This window comes from Rhamphochromis longiceps, linkage group LG3, assembly GCF_057381845.1.
Source record: "Rhamphochromis longiceps isolate RC_006_pf linkage group LG3, R_longiceps_female_GT1.1, whole genome shotgun sequence".
Taxonomy (NCBI): domain Eukaryota; kingdom Metazoa; phylum Chordata; class Actinopteri; order Cichliformes; family Cichlidae; genus Rhamphochromis; species Rhamphochromis longiceps.
This window is the reverse complement of record NC_140559.1, coordinates 58,193,901-58,208,753: the sequence shown is the minus strand read 5'-3', so window position 1 is coordinate 58,208,753 and position 14,853 is coordinate 58,193,901. Positions and strand designations below refer to the sequence as shown.

The window sequence follows — 14,853 nt, the reverse complement described above, 5'->3', positions numbered from 1 at the left end:
TGTGTGTGTGTGTCATTCAGAGAAGGCCTGTCATAGATCTCATGGTGTGCTGCTAATCAATTAGGAAGCTATAAATGGGGTGAGTGCAATATGAGTGCAGAAACACCCCAAGTGTGACCAAAATGGCCTCCAGTGTGTAGTGTTGGTTAATAATGCAGGCTGAGATCTGCAAGCAATCAACAACACAATACCACCAATGGGACACACACACACACACACACACACACACACACACACACACACACACACACACAGTCGGAAAATCTATTCCCTCAACAGGACTGTGTGTGCACAAGTGCATTCATGACTTTTGTAATGCAGCCAGTGTCATTAATTTCTTTGTGTTTGTGTCTGTTGCACCTGCTCTCAATTGGTGTTGGGGGTGGGGTGAGTAAATAAAGGTAATTGGACCTAATTTTTCCTTGAGGTGGGGGGGTGGGGCACCAATATGCTTGTCATACTCTGCACCACGCTTTGGTGTCAGGCAGTCTCACACCTTTCTGTTTTTTGGGAGGTGTCCGCCCCCTCCCCTCCTCCCCTCACACAGGTGATGCAGCAGCCAGCGCCATCACAGCCAGGTGGAAGACATGGCATGTAGGATCACACCAATTTTTAGCTACAATTTTAATGATATGGGAGATGCTGCAACAGACTAAAGCTGAGACTTTCTACTACTACTACTCCTCCTACACCACCACTGAGTCAGTCACTTTGTGTGAACGGTGACACCTGTTGTTTAGTTGTTTAGGGGGATAATGCAGCAGCATTACAAAAGCAGTGTACAAAAAATTCACTATGTAATACTAAATGCGATGTTCACCTAATATTTACAAAAACCTTTAAGAAAAAAGGGTGAAATTAGTGTGCACTTCCTGTGTTAAATGTTTCTCAGTTTTGAGGCACATGATTGAAGTAACTACCTGTGAAGTGTAGGGTACCTAAATGGACTAAATGGTAAATGGCCTGTATTTGTATAGCGCTTTACTAAGGACCCCAAAATGCTTTACACTACATTCAGTCATCCACCCATTCACACAGTCACACACTGGTGATGGCAGCTACATTGTAGCCACAGCCACCCTGGGGCGCACTGACAGAGGTGAGGCTGCCGGACACTGGCGCCACCGAGCCCTCTGACCACCACCAGTAGGCAACGGGTGAAGTGTCTTGCCCAAGGACACAACGGCCGAGACTGTCCGAGCCGGGGCTCGAACCGGCAACCTTCTGATTACAAGACGAACTGGCAACTCTTGAGCCACAATTGCCCTAACATGAACTTAAAAATAAAAAATAAAAGCACTGCAAGACTGTTTAAATCCACCAATATCCTATATCTAGAAAAAAGCTAGCTTAACATAAAGGTCAAGTGTAAACTAGTAAGTTATCAAGTGTAATAAAGCTGAAATAGATCAGATATGCTTGTCTTTTAAGATTCAGGTGAGTGAATGACCTGATATTGGATCAGGAGCCAGTGCTGGATGGAGTGCAGACGAAAGTAGTAAAGTACACAACAAAGCAGTCACAGAAATTGTGTTTTTCCCCAGTCACAAAGAAAGAAGTACTGTTAAGGGGGGGGGGAGTGGTAACAAACACATGAGGAAAGATACTTATGTGAAAATAAATGGAAGAGAAATAACAAACCAATAAAACACAACACTAGTTTTAGAGTTTAAGGTATCATGTGAAGGTGATTGAAACAGAAACATGCACATGATGGAGGGAGATAAGATGAGCTAAGCTTGTAGTGTGGAAGAGGAAAATTCTGCTACTGTAAGTGACTGAGGAAAGTTAGAGAGGAGAGTACTACACAGAAGGTTATTTAGCAGTGCCATTTGTGTGTACTTCTGTCTGCTTTGCCTGTAGTTGCTGTCCATATCCTCTTTCATCTGCTTTGCATCTGTCTGTCTTTCACTTACTCTGTGCTTGACTGTTCTTTAACTGCACCATACTGAAGATCACTGATCTCCCGAACTGGCTAATTTATCTTCAATCTTCTGTTTCATTGTTTTGGTTTCTTGACTCACAGATTTATATTCAGTCATATTAATCCACCCACCTTTGATTCCAGCAGCTATTTAAAGTATTTAGCTGTCAGTCAGATATTTCTCCTAGGAGTCTTCCCAAACATGCTTCCAATGAAATCCTCAGGTTGTTCACTGAACTTAGAATAGTAAAGTCTCTGTTAACCAGGTTTTTCTGGTCAACCATAGTGGTTTAATTGCTTAATAAAGAAATAACAGTCATGTGCTGCTGCATGGCTTATTAAACATGATGTGTACTCAAGCAGCTGCAGGTCAAAGAAAAAGGTTAGAGATGTGCTGCCTGAAAATCAATGGATACTGCAGAGAGGGGGAGGAAGAGCAGATTTTGAAGAGGAGTAGGCATCTGTTCAACCTGGCATCTGTTCAGCAGCAGAGCAGGTACACGCACCAACGTGAAACTAAAGAAGAAAGGATGTGTGAGTGGCAGTGCTGAGGTGCTGATGAGAAGGTGTTGGTGCAGTATTAAAGTGCCCGAGGTAGAAAAATATGTAAAGTTAATGAGGTTATTTAAAAAAAAGAAAGAAAAAAAAAAAAGATGAGACATGGCTCCAATCCTGGATTCTCTTCATGGCTCCCTGTTAAATCCAAGGGAGTTTTTATATCCTGCTATCACCATGCGCTTTCTCAAAGGAAATGATGTGAATGTTGGGATTTTCTCCCTATTATTGTAAACTTACTGCAAAATTATTCTTTACCTTACAATAAAAAGTACCTTGGGGTGAATGTTGTGTGTTGGCACTATATAAATAAAATTTATTTGAACTTAAAGCTGAAGTGAATTGAAGTGATCATCTGGGAGGTGAGGCCGAAGAGCTATTGTGCCATTGTGACAATGAAACAAAATCCAGTAAAACGGTAACCCAACTATTCCAAGTCTTGATGCATCCTCAACCATCCAGATAAGGAAATCCTAGAAAGTTTATTCTGTTCATCTGGGAGAAATACTTCACTCATCCAAGCGATGTTCAGATAATTACAATAAACCTTTTGTGGCACACTACTCCACATTCCTCTGTTACCTCACAGGTAGTGCTACAAGTTAATCAACACTTAAGCTGACGAAGCATGAGCAGAAAGGATGAAACATTACTTTACCAACTCTTCCTCCTGTGGTTCTGTCACTATTATAAATGCAACACATTTGTTTTCTTGTTTTGCAACACAAAAAGCTTCTGCTTTACAAAAACAAAAAACTACACCCTGATGTTTATTGCCCTTGTTTTGGATACTGAAAGCTTGATGCATACAGCTTGATTTCAAACTGCTCATATGCAAAGGTGATCAAAGATCTCTTCCCCAGTTTCCCTCTGCTTACCACTAATCAAATAACAGAGCTTTATCGGACTGTGCCACGCCTCCTGATGTTTCATACTGTTTCATGTGGAAAGATATAGTAAAATCCAATTCATTTGTCATCCTGGTACAGGAACAAAGCTGTAAATAACACTTGTAAAACGTGCTATATTTCTTAGAGACTCAGCGCTGGGAATAAAGGCAATCTGTCATCTGTTATACCCGTTAGCTGCAATAGCAATTGGATCCCATGATAACCTACAGCCAAGGCAACCTGCTTTGTCACTATGGCTTTCAGTAAAGTTCTCCAATTTCCTGGTAGTGATGTAAGAGCTCTCTGGGTGCCTGGCTGGCACAGTCTTTCCGATTTAAAGCTATAGACGTGAGGAAGCTGCTCTGTGATGATGACCTCAGGATATTTTCTTTAATGATTCGCATTTGGTCAGTCAGTAATATGTGTTCAAAGTCAAATGAAATTCTGCTTGAGAAGAGGTTAATTTCACTCCTGGTTGTAAAACTGTCCTCCTACAGTGTCAAAGAGCATAGCCTCTGCATCAAATCCTCAGAAAAACACCACAGGGCTTTCTAATAATGCAAGCTGGGAGCTGAGAGGAGACCTCAGTCTGCTTATCCTTGTCGCCAAACTCAGCTTTTCACCAAATGCTGCTTAAGGCATCAACAAGCATACAACAGAGTAAAATACTAATTGATTTTCTATCATTTGTTATGTAGGAAGGTAGGGGTGTGTGTCAATTTACAGGTTATCTAATCAGAAAGGTAGTAAATTCTGCTGAAGGTCTCTTCCTGGTAAAATTCTTTCCTAATGTTGCCTTTTCACAGAGGATTTCACAGCTATTGGGGTTGTCTCTCCAATAGTGTATGTCTGAAGGTTCTCACTCATCCAGGTCATCATAATCTAAGGAGGTTGGAAATAAAGGAGTCTGGACTTCTGCAAGTTTCCTGGAAGACGTTTCACCCCTCATCTGAGAAGCTTCTTCAGTTCTAAGAGCAACCGTGGGGCTACCGTGGTTCAGGGGGTTGCCGGTTCGATCCCCAGCTCTCTCTGTCCTGGTCGTTGTTTCCTTGGGCAAGACACTTTGGCCAACACCAGTAGGTGGTAGGTTAGAGGGGCTGATGGCACAATATGGCAGCCTCACTTCTGTCAGTCTGCCCCAGGGCAGCTGTGGCTACAACTGCCTGCACCAGTGTGTGAGATTGAATGAATAGTAGAATTGTAAAGTGCTTTGGGTGCCTAGAAAAGCACTATATAAATGCAATCCATCATTATTATTATTATTATTATTATTATTATTATTATTATTATTATTATTAACAACAACTGGCGGAGAGTCCCAGATTTTAAGCCCTATGGGAGTGCCCCCTTAGAGTGTCATGTGAAAAATGGTGTAGGTCACAATCCACTAATGTTTCATGTGAACTCATTGTGAAACCTAGCCCAACCTTATGTGATTTCAAATGGTCACATAGCCCAGGATCTGAGTGAGTGTTAAGGCCTCTGGGAAGGGATCTCAAAACTGGATTATAGATGGCAGACAGTTGGTGTCTTAAGCCCCCACCCTCTGTTCAAAGATGGTTGTTCACAGTGGACATAGATGGCTTCTTTCACTCCATTTTAAACCATCTGTCTTCTGTGTCAAAAATGTGAACATTGGTATCCTCAAAAGAGTGAATGTCCTTTAGATGCAGATGGGCAGCCGAGTCTTGTCCCGTGGAGGTGGCTCTTCTATGTTGTGCCATGCACTTATGAAGTGGCTGTTTGGTCTTGGGGACACCCCCATAGGGCTTAAAATCTGGGACTCTCCACCAATTACTCTTAGAACTGATGAAGTTTCTCAGATGATAGGTGAACGTCTTCAAGGAAACTTAAAGTCCAGATGCTTTTCTTTCCAAGCTCCTTAGACTGTACGTTCTGTACTTAACACTTAAAAGGTACTTTTTGACAATGTTTGCTATGGACTCCTATTATGTTGTGACCAACGTCTGGTATATGAGAACACCATAATGTAAATAGTAGACACACAAGCAACATGAAATTCTGCCTGTTACGTTTGGTTGCGTAACAAAAACAAACTTGACCTAACAAAAAAACAAAAATAAACATTTTACTCCTTTTTCATCTTCTGTCAGTAGAAGTTTGTCAATAGGATGATTCTGCGTGAGTACCAGATTGAGTTTTTATTAACCTACAGATTAAAAGGTTTGTGGTGGTGAAAAAAAAAAATCAAGGTTAAATCAGGAACAATCAAGAACCACAATGTCACTTTGTTTTTAATGCCAACCATCATTGTCATTATCCCATTTGCTTATTTATATCATCTATGACACGTGACCTTACTCATGTTGGAGTAATTAAATGTTTCTGAATTGCTTTCAAACAAGGATTCCAACTGCATGTAGTGTCTTTGGCACAGGACAGCTGACACATTAATAACAGTTCTCACAGGGGAGCTGAGGAGGAGTCTGTAATGATCTGGCAGAAAGTGAACAATATCTAGACAAAAACATAGAACTGAATACTGGCATCAAACACTCCAATAAGACGTCTTAGATGAGCTGTTTCTTTTTAACTGCATCAGTGGTGACAGCAGGAGGAAATCCCTTGGATGTCCCTACAATTAAAAAAGACAATGCTACTTCCACACTGCTACACATACTTTGGTAATACTTGGTAAAGGGCTACAGGTCAGGTTCCATGCAGTGGCGATGCTCTGTCCCCTAGCTGGCCAACCAACCATCAACACATCCAAAAACCAGACATTATCTTTTTAGAGACATTCCAGCAATCATCACCCTGCTCCCCAACACAAAGCACAAAGCTACGGCTATTATGGAATAGCCTGAAAGAGGCTATTACAGGATACCCGAGATGTCCTTTTCCTGTGCTGCTTCTCTTTCAACCTCTGACTACCAGTGTCCTCTGATTCTGCCAGACAAGGCGAGAGACAGTGGGTCATCACACTCACAATGCAGCTGCTCACTCACCATGAACGCTGCGGTTCTGTACAGACAGCCAGTCCTCCGGTGGGGGTTCGTCTTGAAAACCCTAGCCTAGCATCATTGCTGCTCCACAGGGCTCACTCCTGGCAACAGGAAACCCAGGAGGTGAAAAAGAAGGGCTGCTGACAGAGCAACACACCCCGCATTACAAGATGATACAGCACCATGATACCCTGTTTCCTCCCCCCACTCTCTCAGTGTCCCTCACTTGGAGCGGTGACGCTACACTGATCCACTCTAGTCTGTCAGTGCCGCTGCTGCGTGTGTGTCAGCAAATCAGCACCACCGTGTCGCTGCGCTCGAAGGAGCTCTGCACTCTGCTGTGCTCTGGCAGGCGCTCTAATCAAACCCCGAGTAATAGATTAGTTCACAGCCACTCTGGCCTCCACTCTCTTAATCCAGTCAGGACAGAATGAGCAGCTGCGACTTAAGAACTGATAGATCTTTTAAAGACAGCATAACAACACATGAAGAGATCTAAAATTGAATGAAAGCTGTGATTCCATTTCTAAACATTCAGTTGCCTTTCAAAGACGCAAGTATCCAGAAAGCTTTTGTTGCTAAGGCTGAAACACAAAGTTCAACTAATGAAGGCTTCAGGTGCTGTGGCAACATTGTATCTGTACTCTGGACAGATGGAGGGATGGAAAACTTGAGGGGGGGGGGGGGGTCTGAAAATGTTATTCTATTCATTTCTATGTTGAAACTGGTTAGATCCATTAGCAGCATCTAACCAGTTGTTAGAGGAAGCTAACATATCAGAGGAAACCAAAGGCTAGGCAGTTAAGAGGATTATAGGCTGATACGACCAATTTTTTTTTTTTTTTTTTTAAATAAAGTCAAATTATTGCAACCATGCTACTAAATTTAGACAACATATGTTTGGCTATCAGCTTCTATGTGAACATTTGTTGAGAATCTTTTATTTTTTATTTATTTATGGTGACAAAAGGTAACTTGATTCCAATTATTATATTGTTCACACACGTGAGCGAGGTGCTGGACACACGCGGGGGACTGGCTATAAATAACTGCATTATACAGTAAAAACAAATCACATTGAGACTAGATTAAATAAATAAGCGAGTAATCTAATCCTCTTTCCTTCATTGAATTTATCTTTGTCTCTTTTTATGCATTATTAATGTGAAATCAGACTCGAAGTCACAACAAGGCCTTTAAACACAGTGGAGCACAGTGATGTTTTACTCTCAGCAATGCAGAATTGGTGTGCATGACAGAATAATGATTCACAGCTTTGGGAAAAACTGTTAGTGGAAACAGCACAGTGAGTCTCATAATAGCTCAACAATAACAGAGTCAAATAGGAGTCCACACAGAGTCCAGTAACTCCTCCGTGAAACAGCAGCAGCACTGGCTTAACAAAGCCTTGAAATCCGAGCCTTGTTAACTGATTCCTCAGGTCCAATATAGAGTTACAGCCACAGACAGACTTGTGTGTGTACATGAGCACTTGTATATCAACATGCAATTTAAAGCCAACTTGTTAAAAGGTTACACATTAACAGAACCTTTAACTGGGCTTCCCATGCACAAAGATCACTGTAGAGTGCTTTTTCCTTTGTATCAGAAACGGGGCAAATGGAAACACAATAACAGGTTTCTGATGGCTCTAATTACATGTTAGCATCTGGTTCTTTAGTTTATTTTATCAGCACAGAGCGACCCTCTGCTTTTATTGAGCCTTGGGCACTTTTCTGTGGAAGTGGGAAAAAATAATAAGTATTCAGGCACCAGCTGGCTATCTGGCAGTGTTGTCAAAGACCTTGACATTTTGAATACTGCATAACAAACACGTTATGCTTGCTCTCCACTAAACCCAGTCACATAGAGAGAAACAGAAAAATAAGTATATATAATATTTTAGCAGGTTCTACTTGTATACATGCAACTGTTTCTTCTATTTTGGCCATTTTACATCAAAAGACAAAAAATATTTTAGGCAGCCATAAAAAGAATTGATGATTCATTATAACCGAAAAGCTGGAGCTCAAAGCAAATGGGTGTCCATAAAGGAAGCAACTACCAGCAGCCACAGAAAGTCAATGAGATCGAGCAACTTCAAGAAAAGATGGAAAAAATAACCACTGACCATATGAAGTTAAAATATACAGATCGTTTTCATCTTTGAGGTGAGCAACTGCAGCTTGGAATGTCTGATAGCGACCAAACATCACTGTCTGTCAGGGATAATACGTGTAGCATACTTACATCCCCAAAGGAGTATATTATCAACTACTTCAGCTGTCTTCCTGAAGTCCACTGTATTGTAATAACATGCTCCTGCTATAGTGACCATGCAAATAAAATTCTCCTTGTCATGTAAAACCCAAACCATGACCGTGCATGCTCCCTGCTTTGAATAAACGAATAAATAGCTCAAGTCAAACATTTGCTGGGCCATCTACTATACTTCTAAGAGCTGCTGAAGCCAAACAGAGGGGCCACTTCAATTTCTGCAAGTGGTATTTTTTTTAAATATAGCAGCTGAACCTGCATGTCATTTTTCAGCTCAGTACTCTTATTGTTCGAGAATACAGCAGATTGTATGCATGATCTGAGTATTTTGAACTTGCTTATGATGAGAGCCATTATGAACCAACTACTGACGAAGGCTTCTTTATCAGTCTTAAGTAGTTATGATGTTACTGTACTTTACCTCATGGTACAACATTAAGGCTCTGCTTAAAACTGAATCCAAGCTATCTGTCTGGCCTTTGAACAACAGATGCACACTCTGCAGAAACACCAATTCAAAACTGCACTTTCTGAATTGAACTGATCACATTTTGGGTCAGAGCTGGACCCTGGATCATGGAGCCAATGCCTACTTGTATTAGCGTCAGTTACCTTATGAATATAATACCAATGGTTTGTGCATCAGACAGCTGGCTGTACAGTTTGACTGGGGCTGTGATGGCAGCACCTTCTGCAGTCACATAAACCGCTCCTGATGGTCTATGCCAAGGCCAGATCAACCCCATTCATAGCACACATGCTGAAGGCTGGTTTTCAAGGACAGTGACCGACTGGAGTAGGATGTTGATACCTTATCAGCTTTATCAAACTCCAGACTAAAAATGTAATTATACTTTTCATGGTTATTTTCCTGTTGGAGTCTTCATAATTTTATTTGATGGTTTCCATTTTTCTGCATAGTCACCACAAACAGAAGATCAGCTGCTCTGGGAAGAAAAATCCTTTGTTCTACTGAAGTACGCAAGGCCATGTTCTGTGTGTCAACCAAGCAAAGCACACACAGAGCTGAACAAATGGGCTACAAACAGACAAAACTCTCCTTGGTTTATAAACAGGACAGTGAAACTTCATGTAAAGGAGAAACAGTTCCTTTTCTGATTAGTTTTCTCTCAAACGAGCAGTGACCTCCACCTCACACTGGGGCGGTGCCCAGCTGAGCAACAGGAATGAAATTTGGCACATCGCAAGTCTGAGAGAACAGTTCTCATCTGGAAAAGAGTTAAAGGCACATACCAGGGAAGGCAGAGGTTCATCTGCAGTGGTGCAGACACTGTACTGGTGTGCTTTGAAAATAAGAGCTGAGTGTACAGCAGAGCTGTAAATTCATTGGTTGGTCTATGTTCTTACCCTCGCCTATGGCCACAGGCTGTAGGCAGGGACTGAAACAATAGGATAGCAGATGGCTGAAAACTACAATATACCTGCTGCAACAGTCGGTCACTTCGCTCAGCACGGCAACTGTGTTTCATAGACATTTGTTTTATACCTGCTGTTACAGGAGGCTGCCGCAGTATTCTCCTGAACTATAGATATGGCCACTTAGACAATACATCCACATAAGCGTTGATATAGGAGGAAAAGAAGCCAAAACTGGAAGCCAAGATGTTGTCAAAGGTTTTTTGCAAAGTTTTTTCCACAAATTGTCAAGTTTTCTGCATCTGTGCATCTCTGATCATGTGCTACAATATCATTAAAATGGCAGTAAAAACCAATACAGATGTGTCTTCAACCCAGCTCTAGCAGCGCACCGTGCCAAGTTAAAAAAAAAAATTGAGAGGTGCATAAGCAGCCGACTGGCATCAAAATTGATGCGCAACACTACATCATGCCACATGAGATTAAGCCTAGCTAGTACATTGAAAGAAGCCTGGTTCAGGAATCTTTTCTAGAATGTCGTCAGGATGCCTCCTTGTTTTGGAGTTTTAGGCTTGTCCTACCAGGGAGGTGAAGAAATTAATTGGAGAATGGAAAGTATGGTGGGGAAATGGAGATCTGCACATCACTGCTTGGACTGCTGTTCGTCTGACGCAGACGCAACTACTGCCCACGTCTCCATCCTTTCTGGCAATTCAATAGGTATGCTCGTGCCACAAGCCACACACAAAATAAAGCCCCTTAAGTTCTGCTGAACCCCTGGTCTGACTACAGATTCTACCTTTTGTATTTTCTTAGGGTCTTTGAGGGGGCTTTCCCGAAGTGGGACTTTCCCAAACAGCTTCCACCCAGGATCCTTCTGCTCCACAGGCTGATTTTCCTTCACTCTCCTGGCAAACAGGCTCCTGAGAGAGGAGAATGACACAGAATTAGAATGGACGATAATTAGCTCATTATAACAGCAACAAAAAGGAAGGAAGGCGTTGACAACCTGCCTCCTGACTAAAGCAATCAGTGAGGTGAAACACTGTAGTGTGTGTGTCTCTACTACTGGAGGGGACAGCTGATGTAAAGCCACATATTGTATATTTGACTTAAAGAACAAGGGGTTATAGGTCGCAAGCCATTTAACCTCCTACCTTATATGAGCGATATTCAATTAAAATTTAAGGTCTAGTTAGAGAAAATTTCCTCAAACCAAGGTCCAAAATATCAAAGTTCCAAATGCATTATAATTTAATGCAATATATAATAAAGTAGCCCAATTTTTGAATCAGTAGTAGTTTGAAGTTATATAAGAATATTAAATCTACATTTATGGTAATTTCATTTTAATGGAGAAAGACAGAATTCAACCAAAAATCCAGAAAGAAAATATTACATGAAAGTAATAAATAAATAGATTTGCATGTCTCTGAGTAAAATAAAAATTTGATTCCCCCACAGATTGACTATAATTATGGGACATAGCCAGTCAATTCCAGATACTACTGATCTTAACTTGTTGTGTATAAAGTACACCTTTTCACAGAATCAATTTGCTTTTATTCCAACCTATCCACGACCACAGGTAAGACCAAAGATCGATCAAAGAACGTGACAAGACTGCAGATCTGCACAACGCTGGGCTACACATGGATGAGTTACAAGAACATCAGCAAGAAGCTTGGTGAGAATATGACAACTGTCCGTGCAATTATTCAGAAGAAACTGTCACCCTTGAAGGAGTTCTTCCCTCACAGGGTGAGGATGATCACAAAAAAAGTGGATCAGCCTAGAGCTACACTTGTTAATGACGTAAAGGCAAATAAGACCACAGTCACCAAGAACACCACTTTTAACACACTACACATTGAAACCTTGCAGCGTTCCAAGTTCCCCCCTTGGTTATGCGGCCGATCTTACAAACTCAGAAGGAGAACATTTCCCCCACTGTACATCGACTATTGTAGACAAAGGAAAAGGCTGACCATACTAAAATAACAATAAGATAAATGTGAGAAATGTGGCACTAACGTAAAATAGAAATGGTTCATCAAAATCTAGTAATAGGTCTGGGTTCAGATCCAGATTGTAGTCTGCCTATTCACGACTTAGGCACAATATGGAAGAAAGCATTGGGAAATGGTTGAATTTGGGTGTTTTTTTGTCCCACTGCCACAGGTGTATAAACCTCAAGCACTTGTAAAAGAATGGGTCATCTAAAGAGCTTACTGAATTTGAGTATGGTAGTAAAAAAGATGCCACTGTTGCAACAAGTCAGAGTGAAATTTCGTATCGGCAAGTGGTATTATTGCAAAACTAAAGTGTTTAAAAACCACATCAACATCATGTAAAGTTACGGAGCAGGCTTGCCATGTGCTGAGACACACAGTGCCTAACTGCAGAGTTCCAAATTTCCCCTCATTATTGCCGCTTTGACTGAAGAATACTACCTTCATCCAATGAATTTTGTGAATTCCCATTTGAAATGAATTGTATCCAGTCTCCTCTGCACTGCATTGAAAGTGCAGTGGTTTCAACCCACCTGGGGTTTAAATACTACCTGCTAAACCGTTGAAAAGCTTTCTTTTGTTCCACAACATTCACTAAGCCGTTTAGCCAGCTATTCGGTTTTATTTTTTTATTCATTTATCACTGCGTTGATGTCACTGAGCTGTTAGAGGTGGCTTTAATTAAAAGCCCGAATAGAGGCAAGCTGTGAAAAGACATTTAAATTGGTCAAATAAAAAGCCTCTTCTGATCAAGCAGGGCAAGAACAGGCACAATAGAAGGCTGTAACATCAAAGAGCCCACACACTGCTGTTTGTCTAAGGCTGAATTTCATCAAGGGGTCTTCTATAATGATTTTCACACGTCAGCTAAATATGACATTTTCAAGCTTTGGCTCTCAGCAAGTTGTACAGACATGTGGAAAGAGCCGGGAAGGGTCAAATAGGTCTAAATGCACAAGTTGTCTCAGTTGAATCAGTGACCCCTGACCTCTTAAGTGCTGCACAGCTTGACCTGTGCCCCGTGGGTTGGTCTCGAGAGTAGTGATGACAGGAAACATGCTGCCAAACACAGGACAGACTCATTCAATGACTGTCACCACATGTGCTACGGGCTTCTGTTTTTGCTTTGGAAATTGCTTCATTCAAGATGTTCTGTGCTCAGTAAAACCTTACAGTTCCTGTCATCTGGACAACAAAATGACACTGGCTCTTATCTTGCTTAATAACAGTAGTTATAAAGTTATTATAAAGTGCAATTAATACTAATCAAGAAGAAGCTGCATCATATCAAAAACAAGCAATGCTTTGCTGCTAGTAATAACTTATGTTCAATTACTAAACAAATCTTGCAGCTGCTCTAAAATTAGTTTGTAATTTTCCTTTTTTATGATTTGGTAATATTTCAGTTTTCTAGTTACAGTAAAACAGCCCAAGTTGCAAATATGACCTATATTCCACAAGAAAAAAAAAACAAAACTAACATGCACAGAGACCAAACTACTATAATAAAGCTCACCACCTCTGAGCAGCTAACTCAGCTGAACTTCCCTTGTTCTATGCAAGTCTGATCTCTTCAGGAGCTTTTAATTATCTTAAGAAGCCAATTAAAAAGCTCTATTTTAAATTCAGAAAAGAAATCCATGAGCTATGAGCCCTAAAATGCTGAGGCCTGAACAACTTATTCAGCAATATTAGCTGAGAATTAATAGGGAACAAGTATTATTTATGTATAACCTGCAGGTTTTCCAGTATTCAGAAAGCAATGTGTTTTATGAGTTACAGAGCAGTCTGAGGAGCAAATATCAGGAAAAAAAACATTTCTTGTAGACCATTAATACTGTTAGGAATCAGAAGGTGACGCAAGACAGAAAGATGACAATACCATCACACTGCAACTCTGGACAACATTTCAAACAGCCAAGCTTTACAGCCAACCAGCTGTAATTGCTTATGAAACGTAACAAAGATTAACAACAATTTTGCTAATGATTTACCATGGTGACATTTCAGTTTCCAGTGACAACCTGAAAACAAAATAACTTGATCTTAACAAGTAAATCCATTTATGTTCACAGTCAGGCATAAGCTGGGCGAGTCGCCATTCTATTTACCCTCTAATGCCAACGCCTCATTCCTGCCTCGTTGTAGCTGCACGTTTCACATCAACCCTGCATATTTTCCGCTCTGCTTGCTGATAACTACAGTACACAAAGATAAAAGTAATGGAATGTTACTCCCAAGGTGAAAAAAAGAAAGCCGTTAAAAGCCAACACTTAATATTTTACAAACTGTAAATGCACAGTGACATTTAAGCTGAACTTCTCTGCCATTTTCACAATTGCACAGACAAACCAGTGAACAAAACAACAAAAAAAAAACAAAACACCATTTTCCATACTATCGCCATTTTCTTAATATTTTGACAAAGTGCTTGAACGCATAAGACATCGGTAAATTGTACAGCACCATTTCACACTCAAATATAGAGGAAATGGTCAATTTAAGGATGTAATATCTACTGACATCAAAGCCATCTAACTCCACCCACAGCAAACAGAGGAAGGAAACGTTAGCCTTCAGATTACAAAGAAACAAAAGATGGAGAGGATAACTGAGGAACGCATGGGGTGACGGAGGAAAGAGTCATTTAGCCACAAAGACCAGGGGAAAGACAAGGACTATTTAACAGATTTCTTTTGAAGCTTGGAGAACTCAAAACAATTCAAGGAAAACTGCTTCACAGACTTTGCACAGGCTGTACTGAATGCTACACTTAAGAATCCCATTATTATCATTGCTCACTCCCTGTCATAGATTTACTTTTAGAAAGACGAGTACTGGCAAACATGGCA

General features: G+C 40.8%; 1 protein-coding gene across 1 annotated transcript in view; it reads right to left on the bottom strand.

Moving 5' to 3' along the window:
• tbc1d14 (TBC1 domain family, member 14) overlaps positions 1-14,853 on the bottom strand; it is a 45,520-nt gene that overhangs the window by 16,741 nt on the left and 13,926 nt on the right. The window contains exon 3 of the mRNA XM_085400482.1: positions 10,789-10,912. Within this exon, the coding sequence (XP_085256608.1) occupies positions 10,789-10,912 (124 nt within the window). The remainder of the gene's footprint in view (positions 1-10,788; positions 10,913-14,853) is intronic.